Consider the following 25,489-nt stretch of genomic DNA (forward strand, 5'->3'; position numbering starts at 1 on the left):
CGGCTTCCGTCAGTTGACATTTTGATTTAAAAATAAATAAATATGTTTTCAGTACGTGCGGGTATGTATGTAGATTCTTTGGAAATAAAAATGTATGAAAACATTGCCAAACTTGTGAAAATAATAAAAAGTACTACAATCAACATATATAGAAATAATTTTAAATCAACCAAAAAACGTCGGCAGTAAAAACGCTGCCGCCGCAATTATGAGCTAATCCATAGGCCGTTGCGAGTTCTTATTTTGACAGCGGTTAAAGCTTAAACAGACGGCAGCGTTGATCTGGATTAACTCGGACTTAATCCGGATCAACAGCAGTTAATTCCCGAGTTGATCTGGATCAACGCTGCCGTCTGCTTACGCTTTTAACCGTCGACCGCTTTACCGTCGTCCGCTGCAAATCTGGGTAGAGCTTGTGTGGTTTCAAATCTGGAAAATCTCTACATACATATGTATAATACAGTAAATATATCACTAGGGGTGTAGCGAGCACATAAAAGACAAGAGCGTAAAAAAGACAAGTGAAAACTATGTATTATGTACATATGTACGTAAATATGTATGTATGTATTTACATACTATTTTATGAACTAAAACCGTTACTTTTCATGCAAAACTTTTTTTATTTTTGAAAGCAATTGAAAAGTTTTTTTCGTTTTTAAATTTTAAACCCAGAAAAAAGTTTGTTTCTTTAATACGTAAGATATTTTAGAATAAAGTATAAAAATACTCTTTGAATTCTCTTTCTAAAAAATATTCATTTGGCCTATAGCTGTAATATTTTAAAACGTATGCCACAAAAAATAAAAATACTCTTTTTGGGTCAACGAGGTATTTCCGATCCAGCTATTAGAATTTTCTTTTTAATTTCGACCTTATCTATCTAAAGCACTAATAAAATAATTGTATCCAACTAGCTTCTTCTAGTCGCCACACTGTGCAGCGTTCTGAGTTTTGGAAATTGGAGTGCTCTTAAAAATCATAACTCCTCAGAGCGAGAGAGAGGGGTGCATTCTAAAACGTCAAGATGCAAGGCAGCAGCAGTCCCTTTTATTTCTTAACCGCACTAGACGAAAAAGTCTAACTAGCGCAACCTAGTTGAAAACTATCATATAACCGTGGTTGCGCACATTTGGCATTACAATCTACTGAGGTTTAGAAATAAAAGACACTAATGCTTTGTATATTCACGTTTTGGATTAAGCCCCCCTCTCTTGTAAAAAAAAAACTTGCATATTCCATCGTTGGCTCTCTAATCTTCAAATTTTTTGTGGAGTTTTGGGAATATGGTAGAAATGTTGCAGCAGGGGGTCCACCGAAACCAGTAAATTTTTGAAAGTGGTTCAGAGGCATTTTTAGTATGTAGTACCGAATCGTTTAAATTGCAAATAAATTACAGCAACATTTGTACTAAAATCTCAAAGCAATTTCGCATTGCTAATTAATGTACAACTACTCTTTAGAATTACATATGTATATTGTAGCAAAAAAAAAAACCAATACAATTATGTTCCTAATAGATACCCCCAACGCAACTTACCTCCTGAAACTGGTACTGCTGTTATCAAACCGAGCGTTACAAACATATTATAAGTGACCGCTGCGCTGAATTGCATTAATATGTGAAAAACTGGAATACAAATACATAATTTCAATGATTAAATGTCATGTTTTCAACATTTTAATTTAATTACCCAATAACAATATACTGGCAATTAGTAAAATAATCCATGGCATACGATCTGACGGCATACTCTCATAGCCAGCCAAGTAGAGTCCCACGCAAACGGGCCACAGCAGTAGCGCATTGAGAAATCCAAGCGTAGTAAAGGCAAATGCAATCTGGCCAATCGGTGGATCGCCCATCACTTTGCGGAACATAACCTAAAAAAAAAACAATAAAACAAAAAACAAAACAAAAGCAAAAATGCGCAAGTTAAACTCTTTCGCTGCATTAGCTAAACTTACACGCTCAAACGGAAATAGTTACAGTAACACTCACCCTAAAGACTGCGTAACCGGCAGCGCCCAGCGTTGCCAGCACAACACCGCTCAGCGTGCGACTTTCCGTAATGCCATCCATGTATGCAAGCAGCGCAATGCCGGTGTCGCATAAAATGACCGCAACAATCTAGATAGGATTAAAAAGCACTTAATTGAATTTATTTTTGTAACAATTTAATGCGATGTCCCGTTTTGTTACGAATACACATACCCGTACACCGACAAATTGTTCATGAAGAATGACCCATGAAAGCAGATAGACACAAGCGACATTGGTTGCGAATAGCGCCATGGCATCGGTGGCGAAAAGTACGCGCAGAGACATGGTATATAGGTAGGTGGTCACCAGCCAGAGGATGCAGAAGGAGAGGCAGCGATTTAGAAAACGACCTGATGGCGAATGAGAAGTCGTGAATTCATTACAAAAATAAGGAGCGATTAGAGATTTGACTGAATTTTAAAAGCATAAATTTATGTATTAGTATGTACATTAGGGGGGTCCAAAATAGCAAGTGAAAAAGTAAAGTCAGAATTTTAATGCTCTCAGCCCCCAGGACTCTTCTATACCGAAAAATAGATCACCCGTATTTTTTATTTTGAAATCAAAAAATATTTGGAGGTCGCTCAAAACGTTAAAAATTTTCCATGTATTTTATATGTGGAAAAAAACTTTTCGTAGAAATAGTATTTATTTAACAATTTTTTCATAGTAATTAAATATGAGGTTGTTCACACTTGCCTGGTTATCAGTTTATCTGGTTAAAAATTATTATTGTGTGGTGTATCTGATTGTTATAAACTGAAGAAAAAATATAACCGCATAACCTGATAACGAGGCAAGTGTGAACAACCCCTATATTTTATAGGTGCACCAAAAACCCCTGAAAATGCAATAAAAAATCGCTAGTAAAAAAAATGGTTAAATCAACAATTCGATGCCATTTCTTCGAAAAGCCGTTTTTTATATAAAATACATGGAGAACTTTGAGCGCTTTTAGGGTCTTCTAAATATTTTTTGATTTAATAAAAACCTAGGGGTATATTTTTTCGGTACAGAACAAAGAGCATTAAAATTCTGACTTGACTTTTTTTTTGGACCGCCCTAATATACATACAAGGACAAATGTAATTGACATAGTCTACTTACCGATTGTGAAGCCACGATCGCGGAAACCTCGCAAAACATCACCCAAAATTTCGCCTGGCTTGTCGCACTTGCGCAATGATACGCGCCCCAGCACATAAATGGGGAAAAATAGAAATGAAAAATTCGTGAAGAACCATGCTGCGAAGAAAGGCGCGCGAAATACGGTTGTCTCTGGTAGTGTTGGTGGTGCGACTTGCAGAAATTTTTTAGCCTCCTCCACCTCAGAGGCGCTTAATGAATTATCACTGATACCTAGCAGATGTTTGGGATCATCATCGTCAATATTTGTGACCAAATCCAATTCAATGGCGCGATTTGATGTGCTGTCGAAGTCCTCTGTAGTAATACTGGCGTAGGTGCTGCGATTTAGGTAAAGAAATTTGATGCAATGCGTTGCGCCAACCCATGAAGCGGTGACGAGTATGGTGACGCAAACACCAAAATACATCTGTACGAGAAATGATCGATAGTACATAGACATAGTTACCCATTCAAAAAAAAAAAAAAAACATTCTCTCACCTTTCTCGCAAGTTCCGAACAACACGTCTCCCTACAAGCTTTCAGTCGACGGAAACGTACTTCAGTGACATCTGGTCCTGCCTCCATTGTCGGTGTATCCGGTTCATTTATACCACCAGTAAGACCACCTACGCCACTTATGCCACAACTACCAACAAAACTCCCACCACCAGCGCCGAGTGCACGCCGCAAACCTTGATGCGTACCGACTGGTGTCGTAGCATCCCGTGTGTCTGGATGTATTGTTATAACCTCACTAGGATCTTGTTGACTCGAAGAAATTGAGTCTTGGTGGGCGATTTGTGGATTGCTTGCGTTGAGCGCATTACTAAAGCCCCCATACGGACCATTCGGAGAGTCACCGGTCACGACGACGGATGGTGCGCGTACCCGTTTCGGGTTAAAGATGGCGGGTATCTCTCCGTCCCGGGTCATGCTATCGGTGCGTTGTTGAACCCTCACAAGGATAACGATGCATTATATTGTTGGCAAGAGAGTGGAACTTGAGCGACTCCTAGTTACAATTGATTTCAGGGATAGGTAACAACTGAAAATTAAAAGAAAATATATACGTACATACATATGTAAATGCATTTTTTATACTATACTTAAAGTCATGTTTAAAATTGATCCTTTCTGAGCACTGAAAATGGGTCTACCAGGTTGTGGTAATCACCCACGGTGACTTCTACAAATTTTGATCAAACTAAACGAATTTCGCAAAAACGAAATTTATAAAAAAAAATCTGGCCCTGATTCCGAAATCGTAACGGATTTTCTTGGACAGGTCTACTTCTTCAAATAACGACAAAAATGCGAAAAATCTCAACACCCACTCCGTCGTGGCTGAGTGGTTAGAGGTGCGCACTAAATGGTTGCCCCTCGGCAGGCAATGCCAAACTCCCGAGTGCATTTCTGCCATGAAAAAAACCCCTCATAAAATGCACTTCGGAGGCGGCGTAAGACTTTAGGTCTCCTCATTTCTGTAACAACATCAACACGCATACCACAAATTTGAGCAGAAACTTCGCCAAACACTTAGCAAGAGTATAAGTGCTCCTTTGCGGGTTTGAGTAGGGATAAAACGATACCATAGAAGTATCGATACCTGCACTTTGAAGTAGCTTCGAACGAAGGTATTGATACCTAATAAGTATCGGGCTGAAAGTATCGATACCTACTTGTATCGATATTGGTAGCTATGTAAGAATGTTCAATAAGTTGTTTTTTAAAAAGCCCCCAGAATATTGTTAAAAGAATTTGCTTCTTTTGTATGTACGTATTTTATTTGTTATACTTTATAATTATTTGGTACAAAGGGAAAGCGATTGAGATCAAAAATAATTGTTTTATAAATTATTTCATAAAAATGAATTACTTAATAAAAGTCATCTGTATTATAACACTGTTCAACAGCAGTTTTGCAGGGTAACAATGGTATACATATTTCTGCAAGTAGTAATCACGCTGATAATTTTTAGAGTAGAAAAGTTGCCAAGTTCATTTGTAGAAAATTTACAGGGGAAGAAAAAAAACTTTTCAAAACATTTCCTTCAAGACTTTTGCAGAAGGTTCCGTTGCAAATAAAAAGATCTTGAATTTTTGGTGAGCTTACCAATTTTTCTGTGCCACTTTTGGATTTAGTGAATTTGCCTTTAATTGAATATAAACGGAAGGAAATAAAACAAGCACCAAAATTACTTGCCAGTATGTACTTGTGTTTACTAGTATCGTTTTATTCCTAGATTTGAGACAGTTGTTCATCCCAAGGGCAGATAAGTCCTTCTGGTCAGCAAGCATAAATTTGCAAATACACAATAATATGCAAATGCAATACCATATGCACCAGATTGTGATTCCCTTAAGGGTCAATTTCAGATGCAAATTTAAATTTAAGCTTATTTTTGGATTTCTATTTAAATGCCTTTTAACTTTCGTTAGGTTTCAGATCACTTACCCGGCGTGCTTCGCTGCGCCTTAAATGTATTTTTGTGTTGTAACTATCTCCCGAAACTCTTATGGCCTCATTTATAAAATATATTTAAAGCGATTTGTGACGTAAAATTTAAAAATAAAATTTCGATATATGATGCATTGTTTATTTTATTTTTTTGAGTGTGGGTGTTAGTTAATATCTTTTCGAAGGTAATTAAAAAATATGTAAAGGTCTGTCTTTATATAGGGAAAAAACTACTTTTCGTAGAAATGGTATACAATTCTTGAAAATCAATATTTTTCGATCGGAAAGCTGTGGTCATCTTCAGGAAAATTGATTATTAAAATCCATTTCTTTGTTTAACCGTTTTTTGATATTAAAGATTTTTTATTGGTCCACCCATTGCATTTTCTGGGGGTTTTGGATGACCTATGAAATATAGCTACAATGGAAAAATGGTTAAAGAAACAATTGGGTTTTAGTACTGGGAACCATCTGAAGATAAGCAAAGTTTGCCGATCGAAAAATGTTGATTTTCAAGAATTGTATACTATTTCTACGAAAAGTTGCTTTTCCGGATTAACGCTGCCGTCTGTTTGAGCTTTTATATAATAATTATGTCACTCGGTTTATTTTTACAAATGCTTAGTTCTAAATAAAAGTTCTTGAGAATTATGCCGTTACAAACAATTTCCATATAATCTATTTTATATAAGAGAATAGAAGATAGATATGGATATAGATGCCAAACAAAATTGTGGTTGTATTTGTTTATTTACATTTTCTGCTGGACAGCTGATTGTTGTTTGGTACATACACAGGGTTACATACCCCACATTTAATTATCCAATATTGGTCATCTAAGTGCAGTTTAAATACTATTTAATCTGAATATTAATTTTTGAAGTTAATCAACAAGCTCTACTTAAATAGCCCATCTGAAAGTCGGCCTTAATATTGTAAATAAATGTAAGCAGTTATGAACGAAACTTAATGCCAAACTTGGTTTTCAGGTAGATAAAATATGAAAACAATAGACGAGACGGTCGGGAATAACGAATTTTTAATCGTTTTAGCTAATTTTTAATATTTCTTCATGGTTTCTTTCTCTTCACTGTGAATACCTCCATAACATTAAATGGCCGGCAATATTTTTATCAATGGCATGCATCTGGAGACCTTACGTGTTGAATTTAATTAAACCTATGTTAACCTCAAAATCGCGTATCGTAATCTTTTCACGCGTGCGTGTGTGTGTGTCGAAGTTCGTAACCGCATACATACATACATACTATGCGTGCCAGACTGGTAGTAGTTTTGCGAAGCGCCAAATTGCAAACGTGCAAATGACGTTATAATTTATTCGCAATGCGATTAGATGAATGTTTAATTTTTAGCAACAAAGTAAAAAATAAATTCGTTATATGGAAATGAGGAAAACAAAAATTTTAAAAATTCAACAGTAATTTTTAGCCATTTGAAAATTGTACTTTGTTATACCAGAATTCAATGGCCTACAAAACTGCATACTCAGAGTACTTCTAAGAAATGTAATTAAAAAAGCTGGACATTTTTACGAAAGATTGTTGATTTTTTTTTTTAATATTGCACAAAGCTGGAAACTTGAATTTATACGGGTTTTGTTAAAGAATGGAATATATTTTTACAAAAAAAAAAAAATAACCAAGATTAATTAGCAACGAAAATAATGGAACGTATGCATAAAAACTAAGCAATTGCTTTTACTTAATTTACTTTTACTTTATATTTTTACAAAAAAAATAACCAAGATTAAATAGCAACACAAATAATGGACCGTATGCAAAAAACTTAGCAATTCCTTTTACTTAAAACTTCATACCTTTCACTTAAATTTATTTGAACAAATCGAGTAAAAGGTCTGAAATTAAAAAAATAAGCCTTTGCTTAGATTTTATGCATATGGCCCAATATGTAAAAATGTCGTGCGGCTGTAATTATTTCGACGTATTACAATCATAAACTTTACATCCCCACACAAATAGCATATACATATGTCTGTATGTACATTAGGGTGGCGCCAACACCAATAAAGTTCGAATTTTATATACCTCTATTTGTTTATTTTAAAGTCAAACGATATTTAGAGATCGCTCAAAGTTTTCCATGTATTTTATACGGGGAAAAAACCACTTTTCGTACAAATGGTACCGAATTCTAGAAAATCAATATTTTTCGTTCGGAAAACTCTGGTTCCCTTCGGGAGACTTCCAACAATAATACCCAATTATTTATTTAACCATTTTTTAATATTAAAGATTTTCTATTTAAAAATTCCGTATTTGCTTTTTTCCCACATACATTTTTGGACCACCCTAATGTACATACTTTTCTACAATATTGTGCAGCCTGGCAGTTCCTCTAATGAGCGCCGTAACAAGGCAATTTTGCGACACTTCTTTGCCTTTGGTCTACGAACTCACTCGGAGGTCACCGCTTTGATGCCGACCGGAGGCAATGCCAGCCTAATAATGTCATAATTTACTCATTTATTTATGATGAGAAATGTCGTCTTTGCATGCTTTTTGTGAATATTTGCCTTGACATGACCACGCATGCGTGGGCATCACTTGGATGGAACTGAAGTTGCACCATGGCATTTGCATTTTTAATGCGGTCCCAAAGTTTTTAGATTTTTTTTTGCTAAATTTAAACTGAAATTTGCTTAAAAAATGCGTTACGGAGAGATTTTATGGTTGCAGAAAATGATTTTTTTTGTTCGCATTAACTCATCTTTAGCAAGATTTTACTAAGTAATTGTTGAGGAAATTAGTTAATGTCTGAAGAGATTCAAGTAAAGTATTTATGTATATTAAGTAGAATAGATTCTAACCATGAATTTTGTTTTCCTTCCGTAAAGCTCATGGCACTCGCATTCTTACCTAGCTCTACCGTTGAAAATTTTTCAGCTCAGAATAAGAAGCACGAGTGATGGTCTTAAATGAAATTTTACCTCGTTTCAGTATCCTTCCTAGAAACGAAGTGCAGAACATGTTCCATAGATCTGAAAAAGCTAAGAAGTAAACTTGTAAGAACGACCGACCCCAAAAGTCCGGTTCGGTTTCAACTGAAAAATACCAATTTGTTTTGTTCCCAAAGTTTATAAAGTTCTGATTCTTATAAGTTTCTCTTGAATAAAAAGAAAAAACTTGTAATAAATTTTTAACCCTTCCACAGCAATTTCAGTGATATTTTGTAAGTAACCATACGCTCAAAATTTTAGCCTCAAATATTAGTTAAAATAAAATAAATACGCTTTTAACAGTTTCCAAGAAAATGTGATAGAGGAGGGAATGGAATGGATACACCTAGTGTTGTTCTGATACAAGTAACTACGAGTAAATATTCGTAACTTTCTTCAAGTACTGAGTATTTTTTATACTCGAGTCCTTCCCGCAAGAACGTAGTTTCTGTAAATTGTTTTCATAATTTTTCCTGGTAATTCCTCACAAAAATACACTTTACAGAAAATAAATTTCTTGCGTTAAGTGAACAAATCCCCTCGTTTACCAGATTAAAAATGAACTTTTCAGCCATTAAAATAGGGTTTGCAGAAATATGTAATAGTTTTTGAGAATAGTAGCACCTGTGCAGATAACTCACACGACAAAAAAAATGGAAAAGAAAATCACAAAGTGAATAAATTTACCTAGAGCGATTATCATTTTTTGCTTTGATGGTAAAATAAAGGCAGTACTGATGAAGTCGTTGTTTATGACATTCAATATTACTAGAGTCTTGGATGCAGTGCTGCAAACCACTCCAAAGGTCGTTGCGGTTCGGTTCAGTGGTTCGAACCACTTAAAAAAAGCTTGCACCGGTACAAGAAGCGGCTCATGAGTATGTATCCCTGAACAGCGGGTCGGTTCGGTTCAGTTCAAATTGTTAAATTTTCTTTATTTTTATGATTAATTTTTTATTAAAGTATAGCTCGTTATATCTGTGGTCATAAGCAATAACCGCCTAAGTCGATTTAAGAAAGAATCTAGTTATATATGCTATGCTATTCCAACTACTATTCCATGTGTATGTGAAATCCCCATCTCGCAAGCTAGGCGAAATATTCAAAAAGTCATAGACGAACATATTTTGGTTTCCCCATAACATTACACACCAAATGTTTAAAACGTTTTTTCTCAAATTCATGTTTTTCGACTTTACGGTTATTGCTTATGACCACAGATACAATAACAACCATATAAATCGAAATTTCAATCTTTGTACGAAAATTATAAACAATTCACAAATTTCAACCAAATTACATCAAAGTATCAAATTTGTAAATTAAAACTAAAAACATTAGTTTACGCAGTTTTATAGCTCATTTTATTTTAGTGTAAAGTGTTGAGTGCAAGTTGTAATTATCTTACAATTCGCATTGATTTTTGATTTTTTATTTTGCTGGCATAGAACAACCGGTTCCTAACCGGTTTGTAGACCTGCTTAGATGGTAATTACATATAATTATTTACAAAATGTTTACCTTTCACCTTTACTTGCTGTACTTGCTTGTGCATATGAATTGTTAATTGTGCAGATAAATAACTACTTTAAGCAACTTCCGACACAGACTATGCGGCGAAAAAACCAGCTATGCATTTTCATTTCTAGTCGAAAAAGCGCAGAAGAGAACACCTTACATATTTGAAACTTTTATTCAAATATATTTTGAGCCCTAACCGTCGAAATAATGTAAGCGACATTTTTTTCAAAATTTTCTTTTTGATGAAGAAATATTCCTAGAGCGTCTAGATGCATTTCTGCATCAAAAAGACAATTTTTAAAAAATGTCGCTTACGTTATTTTGGCGATTAAGGCTCCATTTAGTTTAGTACGTCCACTATTTTTGAATTAACTTAAATCTGTAATTTTCTTTATTCGTTTTGCAATTGCCAACAACAATATAAAAGTAGCAAAAGTCAGTGCACAAAATGGAAACATCCACATATGTATGTATGTATGTATGTTTACAGTGACTCCAAAAAACATGCATCCATTTAGAAATTGACGGAAAACTATATAACCGTAACTATAAGGTAAAGAAATACAACATCGAGAATGCCTATAATTTGACGTTTCAATTTAAAAGAACACAGTGTTTCATTTCCTAAACTCTCCCAATACTTCATTTTATGCAACATATCTATGAAGTAAAAAAAAAATATAACATAGGCGATATAAGCGCTGAACATCGTTTGGCCGACCCAGAACCTATTGAGAGATTTTTTACAAACGGAATATAAGAATATCATATCCCAAAAGTCATGGAAATCTTTTTTTTTATTTTATTTGCTTCGTTGTTGAATATCAGTCCAAAAAATACCATCTTGGGTGCAATAGTCAGTGTCATTAAAATCATAGCAGCAGTATAATGAGCGTGTTATCCTTTCAAGCGCATAGTCAACTAGCAACAGAGAAACGTGTTTAACAGAGCAAAGTTGGCCAACGTAGGATTTAGCGCATCCTACACTTCAAGACCTCTCTATATTTACCGAACCTCGTCCAAAGCTAACTGTACACAAATGTCAAATTTCAGCTATTCTTCGCTCAAAGAGGAAGAGGGAAAGAAAATTCCAGCACTTCGGTCCCACACATAAGAAGTTTTGGCATCTGTGTACCGAGGCAAATTAAAAAAGCTGTTCTAGCAGCTCCACCATATATGAATTCTCCTTGTGTAAAATTGTGAAATAAACAATGTGGGTATTCAGCTAAAGGTCTAAATGCCCCGTAACGGCGCAAACGTCGTAAACTTGTATCAAAAATCGACAACAAAATTTTGCTGAAAATAAAAAGAAAGTAACAAATAATAAAAATTAAGTTACAATTTGAGTCAATTGTTTTGAAAATAATATAATTATATTTTTGTGGTTCAAAGCACATGATCGTCGGCAGAAACTAATCAACTTTTTCGCCAAAGCCACATCAGACCGGAAGAAAAAATAGTTCTTTAATTTAAGTTATATGTTGAGCGAAATATTTACAATATCAATATCAGTAGATTAAAAACTTGAATTTCCAAAACATTTTTAATAAGTTGACCAACTTTTTAAAAGTCAAATTCAATTTTAGTAATAGGTTAATTTAAGTATTACAATATGGGTGACTTTATTGGGTAAAAGTTTTTTTTTAAAAATATTTTGAAGCTGTTTGCCACCTTTTTAAAAGTCAAATTCAGTTTTTAATAAGTCGAATTAAGTATAACAATATGCTTTTCAAACCATAATTAGTGTTTAAGAAATATTGAGTTTGAAAAATATTTTTAAGAAGATTGCCACCTTTTTTTAAAACCGAACTCAATTTAAATAATAAGTTGAAAAAAGAATATATTAAAACTCGGATGTCAATCACAACTGGTATGAAGGATTTGTTACGAAAATGTTTCACACTTTTTTAAAAGCCAAATAAAATTGAATCAGTTATATTATTAATATATTGAAGAATAAAAAGGTGTAACAGAATTTAATTAAATATATTAATATGGATGTAAAACCAAACATCTCAAAGAAAGCTTCAGGTGAGCGGAGCTGCAAGCAAAAGCCAGTAGACTACTGCAAGTGCATATCGTAGAAAGTCGTCGCTTGCAATACCTCGTATCCGCCAAAGGTAATGCCACGTATGAGGGCACAAACAAATTTTAATTTTGTTACCCAGTCTGAATGAGGGCCTTATCCTTATTTAATACTACAACTGTTAGTCGGTTTGGGCTGCTGCCGCGTACAGCAGTTTAAAGTTGGCTATCCAGCCAAAAAAAACATATATATATATATATATATATATATAATGATTTTATAATATTAAGCATAATATTCGTTTAGAACGCATTGCATCGTCGAAAAAGCAGTATGTGTTGATTATTCTGCAATCTTTTGCCATCAGTTTCTGAGATTTGAAAAATGAGTTTTGTGATTCGCACTCTATTAAGCAGCCCCGACGTTATAAAAATAAAATACTGTAGGAAATCTAGGTGTATCATAAGTTTTGCGTACGGCAGCTCTTGATGTCAAGAGTGAGTGTCTGAACCTCCGCCATCTCACACAGCAGTAGCTTTGATAAATCCCTTTAGTCGCAAAAAAAAAAAAAAAAATTTATTTACATGAATAATTTTTTGAGTAACTGTATTATGAATCTATGTATATAAATTTACTACCCACTTGCATTGTGTGGAATGAAATGTGCAATTAGGTCAAGTGGAAATTATAAAATGCATTATAACTAAATTATCTTTGAATGAAAAATGAAGAGAAAAACTGACAGTAAGCGATTAGAAGTATTTGAATACATACACATGGCATATACATATACATATATATACATATATATATATACATATACATATACATGACATCAATAAAAAATATTGAGAAAAAAAACCAATGATGCATTTTAATTTTACATACCTATGCTCGGTTATACCAATCAAATTTTAATTTATCAGCCTGTTAAAATTAAAAATGACACAATTTTGTTCAGAAATCGTGCACTAGATATTAAATAAAAGATAAAAAAATAACAATTATTGGAGGGGGAAAAACCAAATCTATGTTTCGCTGGTACTTAATCTGTTTCATTTTACAAGAAAAAAGAATAAGTTTAATTTTTGTTACAATTATTTATTTAAATATAAATAAATGAATCGAAAACTGGTTTTCGCATAATGGAAAATATACTCATTTTTAATCAGTGCTCTTTAATTACTCCCTGAGGAGGTTTCGGGATGACTTTTATGGGAGTACTCCCTTATTGCTCGTTTGGGAGTAATATTGGATGACTTTTATGAGAGTACTCCTTTATTACTCGTTTGGGAGGTTTCTGGGAGGTTATTATGGGAGTACTCCCGTATTGCTCCCTTAGGAGGTTTGTGGGATGATAATTCTGTGTGTGCTCCCCGATTGCTCGTTTAGGAGGTAAAAGGGATTACTCCCCCTCCTAGGACATCCAATGTTAAAGGGAGTATACAAAATTACATGCTTATACACAGAAGCATAGGGAGCAATGGGGAGTATTCGTATACTCCCAAGGGAGTACTCACCGAGCAATCGTACGATGCTCCCAAGTTCTACTGGGTAGATATGAGTACAATATTTACAGACGATGGAATTCTCCAGCGGCGCTGGGCAATCAACTCAAGTGCCGCAAAGCGACAGGAACAGTAATTCAAGCTAATGCAGTGGTGCAGCACAATGACTATGTAGTAAAAATAAATGAGAGCAAAAAGCAATAATGAAGACCAGAGCAAATATAAATACAAAAGAAAGCAGCAGAAAAACAAAAAAACAAAAAAAAAAAACGTTTGGACAAGGTTAATGTAGCATACTTGGAGGCGCCGTGCCTCATTCCACACTATTACCACCCAATTTGTTTATCAGCTAAAAATGCATGTATGTATGTTTGTGTGCATGCGTGAACATGTGTATGCAAGCCGAACTTGCAACAAAAAATAAAAATAACACTTAGAATCGCGTTATGAAGCCTATGACAGAAAAAATAAAAATAAAACACAACCAAACGTCTCTGCCACCCATATCACACGCTTTTCAGTATGTTTGTGTGGGGTTCTATTTGGCCATTAGACGCGTATTCAAAGCCAACTGTGATGACAAGTGGCCTGTCTTGTTCGCTAGCTACCCATTTTCGTGGTCATGGCTGCGTCTACCTCACACTACAGCCATTCGAACGGCTGCATGCGCCTAAGTGTATGCAATGGTTTGCAACTTATAAGCTTCCCTTCTTGTCTTCGTTTGTTATAATAGCCTCGAAAAAGTGTTTCTAATGCGGTCACGTACAACAGGTGGACACGCGCTGATGCACACCAACCTCGCAGAACTGTTGACAGTGCAGGCAAGTGACTGATGTAATTGTTCATACATACATACATGTATATACATACTATATATCAGGGTTGTTGCGAATGTTATTCCGAAATAAAAGTCCTTTCCGGATAATAAACAATCCGCTTATCTAAATTGAACAAGTTTGGTATCAAATGAAAGAAGACTTAAATAGCTTTAAAACTGAAATGCCTGAACGAGGAAAGCCACATATTGAAAAATATTTCAATAAAAAATGTTAATTAATTACCATAGAAGAAGACTTGTGTCAGGTATATGAATTTCTTTAGTATTAAATTATAAAAACAAAAAAAATAAATAGAGGTCGTTCGTTATTTCTGTTTAAAAGCTATTTCATTCCTCTTTCATATGATATCAAAATTTGCTCAAGTCGGAAAGGAGGTTTGCTTATTATCCGGAAAGGACTTTTATTTCGTAATAATATTCGCAACAACCCTGCGTATGTCCACACATAGGTGGGTAAACTGTGTAAGTGGAGGCGTGGATCGTTTTATTTATTTATGCAATAAGCACATACGGTAGCAGTTGGAGACCCATTGGTAAGGCTGAAGTATTCGTATGCGCTATTTTTTATTATTAATGTATGCATCTAATATTTTTTTTAACAACCGCATGCACATCTTCGCCTATCACGATTTTTCACTTTCCTCTCTGCAGTTTCGTTTATTTCGCTGTTAAGTTGTCTGTCTTTTCTGTGGCATTTTACTGCAGTTGTGCGGCGCTTTTGTCCGCATTTCGCATGCACTTTACTTAAAGTATTCTGACAGCTATTTAGATGAAGACACTTAGAAATGCAAGCGAACATACATATAAGAACATATATATGTATGTACGTACGAGTATATCTATAGCAGTGATTCCCAAAGTGGTCCAGGTGGACCACCAGGGGTCCACGGGAGACTCGTCGCGGGTCTACACTGGCGTGAAAATAAAATGGGGGTTCACAAGTTGTCAGTGGGGGTTAGCTTGGCTTTACACTACTCGAAAAAATTTAGGGAGCAAACAAAAATCCAAATTTTTCGGTGATTTTTGACCGGCTGTATTTCGGTGAAAAATGGTCGTATTGAGCCTTGAAACAAAGCTATTTGCAGTTTAAGTCTCTAATTTTCAAATTTCTGGACTGCGATTCTCATGCAACAGATAGCGGGAAAAAATAATTTTGGGAATTCTTTTTTTTAGTCCACGGACTTAAATAAAATTGTCGGCATTTGGATCAGATATCCTATCTATTTAGGTTAAATTCCTTTTTCTTAAAACCTCCCTTATTTTTTTTTTTTTTAATAGTATATTTTAAAACAGAGATTGTAAAAATTCCTCACTGAGGACTACAATTTCCATCTTCCTCCTTACCACAACTCAATTCAAAAGCAATTAATTTTGATTTCGTCTTTAGTGCGTTAAAAAAGAAAGAACACTCTTTAACTAAAATTATCTTCAATATAACTCAGTTTTTTCGTCTTAATATTTACCTTACTCCTCATAAAGGAACGTTCTGCCTTTTTTGCTCATCTAGCCTTCATCACTCAGTAGTTTTAATCATTGATAAACTCATTCATACGGTGTTTACATAAAGCTATTTTACAGGAATTTTTAGAAGCGATTAGTTGAATCAAAATTTGGCTGATCCCGACTTCATTGGAAGCGATCAGCTGAAAGGCCATTCACACCAGGCGATTGATGCTTTCAACTAAAAATTGCCTGTAAAATCGCCTCATGTAAACAGCGTATAAAGCAGCAGGGAGCGCTCATTGAGCAATCATTTGATTTATGCTCTAAATTTGATGCGCCGCCAATTCAAAGTTCAGCGTAATAAACTTTTCTGCATCTCGCAGAGCTTTCAAGATAGTTGCCAGAATTGACAGAATTTGAGCGGAATCAAACAACGTTCGTCCTTACACAAATCGTCAAAATAATTATTAAATCAGTTCAAGCCACTAAATTATGGAGCAAATCTTAATCTACTGGTGCGCTTATTTACTTGTATGTTCCTATTCAAGTCAATCAAAATACATAATCAACTAATTTTTCGTGTAGTATTTTCTTCAACGCTTCTGCGACCATCGATGCTCACAAGTCCGTATATAAACTCGGATCTTGCAAAAAAAAAACGAGCTTTTCAAATGAACCTTCTTCTTCTGAGTTTTATGTACTGCTTTATCAAGCAGTATACTATATTCATATGTATAATAAGTAACTCTATATTAACAATTATCTTTAAAAACCGCATTACCCATGGTCCTTCATTATATTATAATGCAAAAACAAAATAAAAAAAAATCCTATGTGGAATGGACGGATAGAGTGAAATGTCGTAATCAATATCCCTAATTTATATTTACATACTAGGGTGCTTGTCTCGGTTTTTCCAAAGCGATTTCAATCTGTTTTTTTTTTTGGATATCCGAGGAGGACAACAATTCGTGTTCTTCTTCTTGATGTTGTGACACAAATGGAGAGATCTACACTTTTACTCCACCTCCGAAGAAGCTATTTTCTGACAGAAGTTCACGCGGAGATTTCTGATTGTCTGCGGAGGGGCGACAGCTCTTTGACAAAACCTTTTTTAATGTTGCTGGGGTTTACGGAGACAGTCAGAAAAAACGCAATAAATAAAAAAAGTTAAAATAGCAAAACATGATTTTTTCACTTTTTTACACCTCTATTTTGCAACTCTTTCATATTCGGATTTTTCTACGAATCGTAGAAATAGTATGCTGCAATCCGAATCGTATTTTCGAACTTTCGAAATTCCTAACAATGGCATGCATAAAAACGAACGAGTAAGCTTTTTTGCGTACTTGTGTACGGAAACATATCGCGGTCGAAGGCAGAAGCAAGCGCAACAGGTGATGGACCTAACAATGTGAATGTTTTCAATGGCTTGGAAGAAGCTGTTATTGCATTAATTGGATTGAGAACCAGTTCTTCAGGCGTAGGTGGATTTGTGGATTTTTTGTAACGTGGTTACGAATTACGAAAATCCGGGTGTAAGGGTGTTATTTTACTTTTGATCTAAAAAGTCTTTGCACTTATTTTGCTTTGCTCTTTTCTAAATAAAAGCTATTTTTACTGCTAAAATAAGCACTATCACTGTGAAACTGAAAGCTAAGTATAATAAACCCGGTTTATCCGGCCTTTTCTTAATTTAGAAATCGGAAACCGTTTTTTTCAAATTGCGATTATTCAAATAACTCGAAACCCGATTTTGGAAAGAAGGCGAATAATTGAATACCCTCGTACATACATACAAATATTTGTATATGTACATTATACCATACCACCTTACAACCAAAAAACAAAAAAGTTCGGCGTACACCCCTGAGTCTGAGGTTGCGTTCCCACAGAAAGCGGAGCCGCTTTCCGCTTCGCTTCGTTCAGCGTTAACACCAGCAGCTTCGCTTTGTTCCGCCTTGCTTAGCTCGGCGCCACTCGGATTTCTGTGTGAACGCACCCTAAATTATTTTAGCATAGAAATTTTAAAGAAAAAACTTTGCCAAACCTAAAAGTGTAAACATAATCAAATCGCTGAGCGAACTTCGTCGGAAGAAAGTTTGCTGTCAAAATTAAAAAAAATGACACTGACATAGCCACAGTCACAAAATCAGCTATCAGGTAGAATTGTTTCTTCTTCAGATAATTATAAGGAAGAAGCTGAATAGGAAAAATTGGGGATTCATCTTTGCTTTTGTGTCTTCTTAATTTTTATTTGTCATTCAGCTGATGCGAAGTTTGTTTCGGTTTTGTTTTACTAAGCAAATGTTGCGGCGAAAGTCACCCGACGGCATCGCTCCGTCCGACGAAATTCGCTTAGCGATGGTTCTGTTTATACCGTACTTTTTAAATTATTCGGTGGCACCTACATACGGCAAAAAAGTTAATAGTTCTCGAATATATAATACTAATGTCCGCAAAGCAAAGATATAATGAAAAATATAAAAAAAAGATCCCTACGTTTGAGCAGGCAATTCTTTTTTTTTTTGATATAGCTGTGCGAAAATACGTTAGACCCAGGGGTCTGCGCCGATTTTTTTTTCGGTACGTTCTAATATATGTACATATGTATGTATATTTATCTAAATTCCATTAGGCTATTGCAAACAAACGCTTTCGAACAAAGTAATCATCCCTGCATAAGTGCAATCGGGTAAAAAAAAATGCAAATGCAAAATATGCGCTTGCTCTAAAATAAAGCCGAACAAATGTGTCTCATTATAAGAACGACAGCTGCAAACTACTTACTTAAAAATTAAGTACTCAAGTAAGCGCTGACAGAGCGCAGCAACACTCAAAGCATAGTAAATTCTTTTAAATTGCACGAAGAATAATGTGTAAATGTAATTGCTAGTGAATCCTGCACAAACAGAATACTTGTAATTTTAAATGAAATATGAGAACCGGACATGCGACCATTACAGCTGTAATTGGGATGAAAACGAAGGGGAATCGCAAGTTGTGAAAGCAACAAAGTTTGCAAGAGAAGCAAACTAGCAATTGCTACTGAAGCAGTAATATTAAAGACAAAAAATCCTTCTTACGGAATAGCAGTTGAAAGCAAGAAAGCTAGATATATGTACATACAAATTTTAAATAACTGTAATAAACCTAAATGCTGCAACATAAACATTAATTCAGCCAAATATGCAAACAAATGATAAATAAAATGTACACATACATACATACATATAGCACAGCTACTGTTCAAATATTTGGATAGTAAATACTTTATGTCTCACAAGTACCAAAGCGAAATAACAAGCAGACAGAGGCACACATGCAACTAAGCGCATATAAAACTGAAATGCGCCTAAAAGCTGCCTTGCGGTGTGGCGAAGACAAACGTGCGGGCAGCATGGCGTATACGCGACATGACATTTTTATGGAGCTGGTCAAACGCCACGTTAAACGGCCTTTCTGCCGAAAAGCGTCGTATCGAGACAGTCAACAAATAACAGTAAAAAAAGCATGTCTACATAAAGAAAAAAGTAAGTCATACAAATATGAAGTAAAAACAAAAAACACAAATAAGGCTGTGGAAAAAATAAACGAAAACGAAGCAGAGCCACAAGTGAAAGCGCAATACAAAAGCCTTAAGGCTCAACACAAAAATTCAGCTTTGCTTGTGAGTGGCACAAACAATGAACGCCAAAAGCAAGCTGGGAAAAAACCCACAAAAAAACCGCAAATGTGAAGGAAAAGTGACAAAGGCGGCGCAAGGTGAACGAGGTGCACTAAATAGACGGCGGTAGGGAGAGGTTTTTAGACTTTCATTCATACAATTTAGCGCTGAGTGGCAGTAAAAGGAAGCATAAAATGCATTAAACAACTATGAGGCGTTTCCAACGTGCAACAAACAAAAAAAGGATAAAGAAAAATAGCGGTTAAACGAAATATTTATGTATAAAAGTACTGATGTATGTAGGCAAGTATGTTTTCGCCGCCATATTTCACTGCTTAACTGAAACACTATACAGCACGCAGTTGCATGTCGAGTTTTTGGCTGTGGTTTTCTCTTTACGGTTTTGGTTATACATATCTTCCCCTTTTTTGTATGCGCCTAACAGTAAAGGTTGGAACACTTTTCGTAATTACCTAAGTTCTACTGCGATTTGGCTAGCCTTTTACACAACTCTCTTTGATTTTCTCCTTCTTCCCCTTTTGCTTTGGCTATTCTTTGTTAGCTTATCTAAAAGTTTATTTGCTTGTGTGTCTTTTAAGGTTCCTCCGCTTACAAGCTGACACACAAAATACATATATACTTAAGCCACGAAGTTTGCTGGCCGAGCGCGTTCATTCTCTGGCATGTCCAACATCGTATATGGTATGCCCTGCAGGGAGAATGATTGATTTCGAACAGTTCTTCTTGTCTTTCAAAAAAATCAAAAAATGCCAGTAAATTAAAAAGGCCACAAAAATAGAAACAAATTTTGGTGTGGCAAATGTTAAAGCTAATTTTGACGGATTTTTTTTTTCTTGGGCTGATTAAGATTTTTTGGCAACTCTTGTAAAAACAAAGGCGATAGAACATTCCACTTAGACTTAACCTAAAGCTTTAACCTTCGACTACAACCCCTAAATACACTATTCCTGCACCCTGGCTTCAAAGTCGGTGACAGTCCAATGTCATATTGCAATTACAAAAACCACTACCAATGACTATTAGAGGTAGTTGTGCAGAAATTAGATATTCAGGACTAATTGTTGAAAATTTAAGCTTTAATTAAATGTCACGAAGCAAATTCTATCACTTTTTGTTTAATTTCGTTAAGTACTAAAACTCCCCAAAAATCTGTTTTTATTCTGTTCAATAAATGACAAGATACAGGAATGGCATTTTCAGGAGTATTTTCAAAATCTGAAGCTGATAGAAACTTTATATCGCAATCAGCACAAAAAATCCATCAAAACAAGCTTTAGAATTTGCCGCACCAAAATTAGTATTGCCATGTGTTAAATTCCCGTTTTCATTTTTACTCGAAAAAATTTTTCTGATATGAGTAGAAAATTTCCATATATTTTTATGCATTCATAAAAAGCAAAGTGATTATAAGCTAGGGATGTTAATTTTTCTAAATTTTACGAAAATAATTCCAACATAACCTGTGTAATTTTTAAGTAAAATTTTTACTTTTTAAGAGTGGAAAGCAAGAAACACAAATTTACCAAAATTCCATCACATTTCATTTCTGGACCCACATTTTTTGCGAGTTGTAGACGTTATAGTGATCCAATCTTCCTCATATTTTATATTGAGCCTTTTTTTAATAAAAGAGAGTGTATAAACTAAATTTCATCGACATCGGATGAAATTTAATGTTTCCGCCCACAATAGTGGAGGGAGTGGCAATTATCCTGTATTTACCAAATTTCATAATTTCCTATTTCTAAGTAAAATTAGGTTAATTATTATTTTCACCTGCCTCCATATAGTCGAACACTGTGCACCGTCAAAAAAAAATTATATGTATCTAAAATCAACGCGGCAAAATAAGCATAAAACAAACAAAAGAAAACGAGTCAAAACTGGCCAAAATGTAGTGACTCTATTATGACCCTATAAATTTAAAAACCTTTGGACGTGAAAAGTTCAGCAAAGTTATCGAAAAAGTTGTCGTAAAGTAAAGTATGAAGAATTCAGAAAAATCCTGATAGGTTCCAAAGAGAAAAAAAATCATAGAAAATTTTGAAAGCAGTGTATCTTTTACTAGACTAATTGCGGCTTCACACGCGATGGTTACCGGTTAAACGCCAGCTGGCACAAGGTGTATGTTTAGCTGTTAGAGCTTTCTCACAAGCTGGTGCCCGGTTATATAGTAACATTCTGTGGCGGCAAGCCGGTTTCCAGTTTGCCGTTGACCGGATCATGTGAGACGGCCCTAACTCTGTAGCTAGGATCGCTGTAAGCGCTAAGAGTTGTTTTTATTTTAACAGAGTTGTCTGTTAAGTACTAAATTGAATTGGTCGTTTTGAATTGCCTTAATCAAGGACTGAAAAGTGCTACCATGCTTTAAATCTAGCAAATGTAGTCCGCAACTGTGTTTTTGTGGTTGCCACAAACATTTTAATTGAGAAAATGCTACCCTGGCGTTGCCCATCGAACTGAGGCTGCGACCCACTACTACATTAAGCCCGGTCTAAATCGGCAATCTATCAACAGTTGTGGTCGCGCTCAACTAACGATAGGCCCAGGAAACATGCTGTTTCGACGTCGTCGGACTAAAGGAAAAGGGATATTTTACAGGAACATTGAAGAGGTGGCAGGGGTCGCGGGAGTCCATTAAAAAATCTGACATGTTCTGGTCATGGTCTGGGTAGAGTCTTGATAAGTTGAAGTTGAGTCTGGTACAGTATCCAGATCATAATTCTGTCAGAGTTACACGAGCGTCTCTAAGCAGCTTAAACTCTGCAATGATTGATAGTTGAACTACGATGACGGCATTTACGGGGAGAAAGTTTTCAAAGGTGGTGATTGTCTCTCGGTAGTTGCCGTTGATGGTTGGTGGTCGGTGCTGGCCGTGGTGTTATGTATTCATAGAGGTGACTTATGATGTGCCTGTTGGTTGATTTCCCTAGTACTCTCTTACCCCCGCTTCATAACCTATCACGCTAAACGTGTTTAAAATATTTATTTTCCAATTCGTGACTGACGCCGAACAGTCCTCAAACCCCTAACCACTTGACAATGGAGGCCGCTAAAAAAAATTTTAGGTGACATGAAATATCTTTTGTATCGCTCAGAGAATTCTCTAATCCAGAACTCGAACGCTGTAGTCAGACCGACTTGGTTCATTTAATAACGTAGGCAATTATTGCTGTTTGGATAACAAGTAACCTGGGGCTGGATTAACTAACGGTGCTTTTTCGTGAGCACCCTTGAAACTCCGAAGTGGCCTAGCGCTGCGAACAGTGTAATTGTGTTCTTGCTATCTAAATTGGAATATTTAATAAGCCTACTTTTAAAAATCCTACTGGAATGGGCCTGGATGGCCGCAAGAATTCGCCAATTTAAATAAATTACACAAACCTATTTTCAAAGTTGAATTTTGAATATTCCAGTGGCACCTCTCCATGTCCATGTAAAATTCGCCACTTCGTTGCAAAGAAGGTATATGTACTGTAGTTTATATAGGGCATGTAAAATCATTAGTTTGGAACTACTTCCGTTTCCCTGCAGGGTATCTAGATACATATGTATACGGTCACATACATACATATGTATGTAAGCTATAAAGTTCGTAACGCTTCATGCGTGCTTTGAAGCATACATACATAACTACTATGGCTAGATGAGTGCAAGTGTACGCGCGCGCGCCTGTATGCCTGAACGTTTTCAATGTACTTAAATTTTCTTTCCTTATACCTACACGATTTTTCCCCCACTTACACACAAACGCGCACACCTATGTATTTTATTGCATTTTCCTTTTTAAACGTATTCCCAAAGTCACCGAGGTCTTGAACGCATTTTAAATTTAATTGCATATTATACTCATGAAAATTTGATGTTATGCATTTTTTATAAACATAGAAAGGCCCATGTGAAAGCATGTACCTTTTCTTTTGCTGAGATTAATGTAGTAGCTGTAACATTGTCGCCAAGGAAATTATGCAATTTCTTGTATAATTGAATTTTATTAAATGCACTTTACTGCTTGTAATTTGACAAATATTTTTTCTTCGATATTCTCTCCTCCTTCTCTCGCTTTAAGGTTATACCATACACTTTTCTTCACTTAATTACACTGGGACTTGGTATGCCTAATTTAGGGTTTGTTAACCACATTGCTGACTTATTCGTAACCAAATCAGCAATCAGCAAGCCCCGATGAGCCATTATTCAATTCAATGCTCCACTATTTCAATACACTTATATGTATGTGTAAATATGTTGTATTTCCACTTAATCCTTCCGCCACAGCTGCTGCACAAATAATGGATTCTTACATGTGTACACAAAATTATATTTAATTTTTTTCCAGCTCTAATGATGTAGGTTACATGGACCGTTCCGTGTCGCGTTTATTTCTAGGGAGCTCAATGTTGACTGAACTGACCATTCGTTTCGTTTCGTAGACAGACTTTCTCAAAACAGTTACGCTTGTCGGCTCGTTAGGAGGTGGGTGGCAAAGCTCAAAAGCTCCACTTCCCAATGAGCTTGCAAAACTATCTCATCGCTCAATTCTATTTTACTCTCTTCTACTTTCGTGCTCGGCTGGCTTTGTTAATGGGGACCAAAACACTTGTTTGTATTTGCTCAGTGCACATTGGCGCCAATCTTTTAGTTATATTTTTTTTTATTCTGCTTCGATTTGTTTATGTTTTGCTTTGTTGTTGCATTGGTGAAAACAAACATTTCGGAGACATGCGCGGGACCGCTTCTGCCGATGCTATTAACGTTTGGCTTGGTGTCAATGTACTCGTTTGCGTGCCACCTCGTCACCGCGCAATGACGTTTTGTTGTTGAATTTTTAAAAATAACTACTTTTTGTTGCTAATTTAGTTACATTTGCTTTATGGAGAACTACATACATACATACATAAGTGTTAAGTTATAAATAAGCTATCTAATACTAGGTTCACATATAAGTAGATTATCCTCATTTTCGAGCTTAACACCCTAATCTGTAATTATAACAAGAGATTAGCCATATAAAATTCGTCCCTTGTTAATCTGTAATTATAAAATAATCTCAGATTAAACCGATAACTTTTCGGGTCCATCCTGTTTTATCGATTGTTTTTGCAAAAGAGGAGAAACGCCAAATGTAAAGTAACAAAAATGGACGCTAGCAAGAAAAGAGGTTTGTAAAGGTACTTATTTTTAATAAAATGTTAAGTTAAAATATATTTATATTGCTTATATAGCAGAAAAACGTGATCACGGTGGCACAGAGAAGAAACATAACTTTTCCTTGAGATGTGAGAATAACAAGCACAACAAATTTGACGGCTAATAATCTGAGATTTGCCTGTGTAAACAGGGTGATTAAAAAACGAGCTTTGTTAGTGATAATATTGTATGTAGAACATAGTTTAATACTAGGTTCACATATAAGTAGATTATCCTCATTTTCGAGCTCAACACGCTAATTTGTAATTATAACAAGAGATTAGCCATATAAAATTCGTCCCTTGTTAATCTGTAATTATAAAATAATCTCAGATTAAACCGATAACTTTTCGGAGTCCATCCTAGTTTTATCGATTGTTTTTGCAAAAAAGAGGAGAAATGCCAAATGTAAATGTAAACAAAAATGGACGCTAGCAAGGAAAAGAGGGTTTTAAAGGTACTTTTTTTTAATAAAATGTTAAGTTAAAATATATTTATATTGCTTAATATAGCAGAAAAATGTGATCACGGTGGCACAGAGAAGAAACATAACTTTTCCTTGAGATGTGAGAATAACAAGCACAACAAATTTGACGGCTAATAATCTGAGATTTGCCTGTGTAAACAGGGTGATTAAAAAACGAGCTTTGTTAGTGATAATATTGGT

The 25,489-nt window shown here is 35.3% G+C and overlaps 1 protein-coding gene across 1 annotated transcript; it reads right to left on the reverse strand.

The window, feature by feature from the left end:
• Positions 1-1,505: 1,505 nt before the first annotated feature.
• LOC108369279 (uncharacterized) lies at positions 1,506-23,733 on the reverse strand. The gene is made up of 7 exons (XM_017624370.1): positions 23,545-23,733; positions 3,672-4,218; positions 3,152-3,599; positions 2,216-2,394; positions 2,003-2,131; positions 1,695-1,884; positions 1,506-1,630 (listed from the first exon to the last, which is right to left on the reverse strand). Exons 2-7 carry the CDS (start codon positions 4,104-4,106, stop codon positions 1,506-1,508), a joined length of 1,506 nt encoding a protein of 501 aa, XP_017479859.1. The 5' UTR covers positions 4,107-4,218; positions 23,545-23,733.
• Positions 23,734-25,489: the final 1,756 nt, after the last annotated feature.

The sequence above is a fragment of the Rhagoletis zephyria genome, unplaced genomic scaffold (genome assembly GCF_001687245.7).
Source record: "Rhagoletis zephyria isolate East Lansing unplaced genomic scaffold, Rhagoletis_zephyria_1.1 Rzeph_scaffold_03583, whole genome shotgun sequence".
Classification (NCBI taxonomy): domain Eukaryota; kingdom Metazoa; phylum Arthropoda; class Insecta; order Diptera; family Tephritidae; genus Rhagoletis; species Rhagoletis zephyria.

Bases quoted from the DNA above. Each gene is read 5' to 3' on its own strand.
- LOC108369279 (XM_017624370.1), bottom strand. From the start codon at position 4,106: ATGACCCGGGACGGAGAGATACCCGCCATCTTTAACCCGAAACGGGTA. The intron at 3,600-3,671 runs GTGAGAGAATGT...TTTCTCGTACAG, and splicing joins GTTCGGAACTTGCGAGAAAG to ATGTATTTTGGTGTTTGCGT. The intron at 1,631-1,694 runs GTAATTAAATTA...TTTGTATTCCAG, and splicing joins TGCCAGTATATTGTTATTGG to TTTTTCACATATTAATGCAA.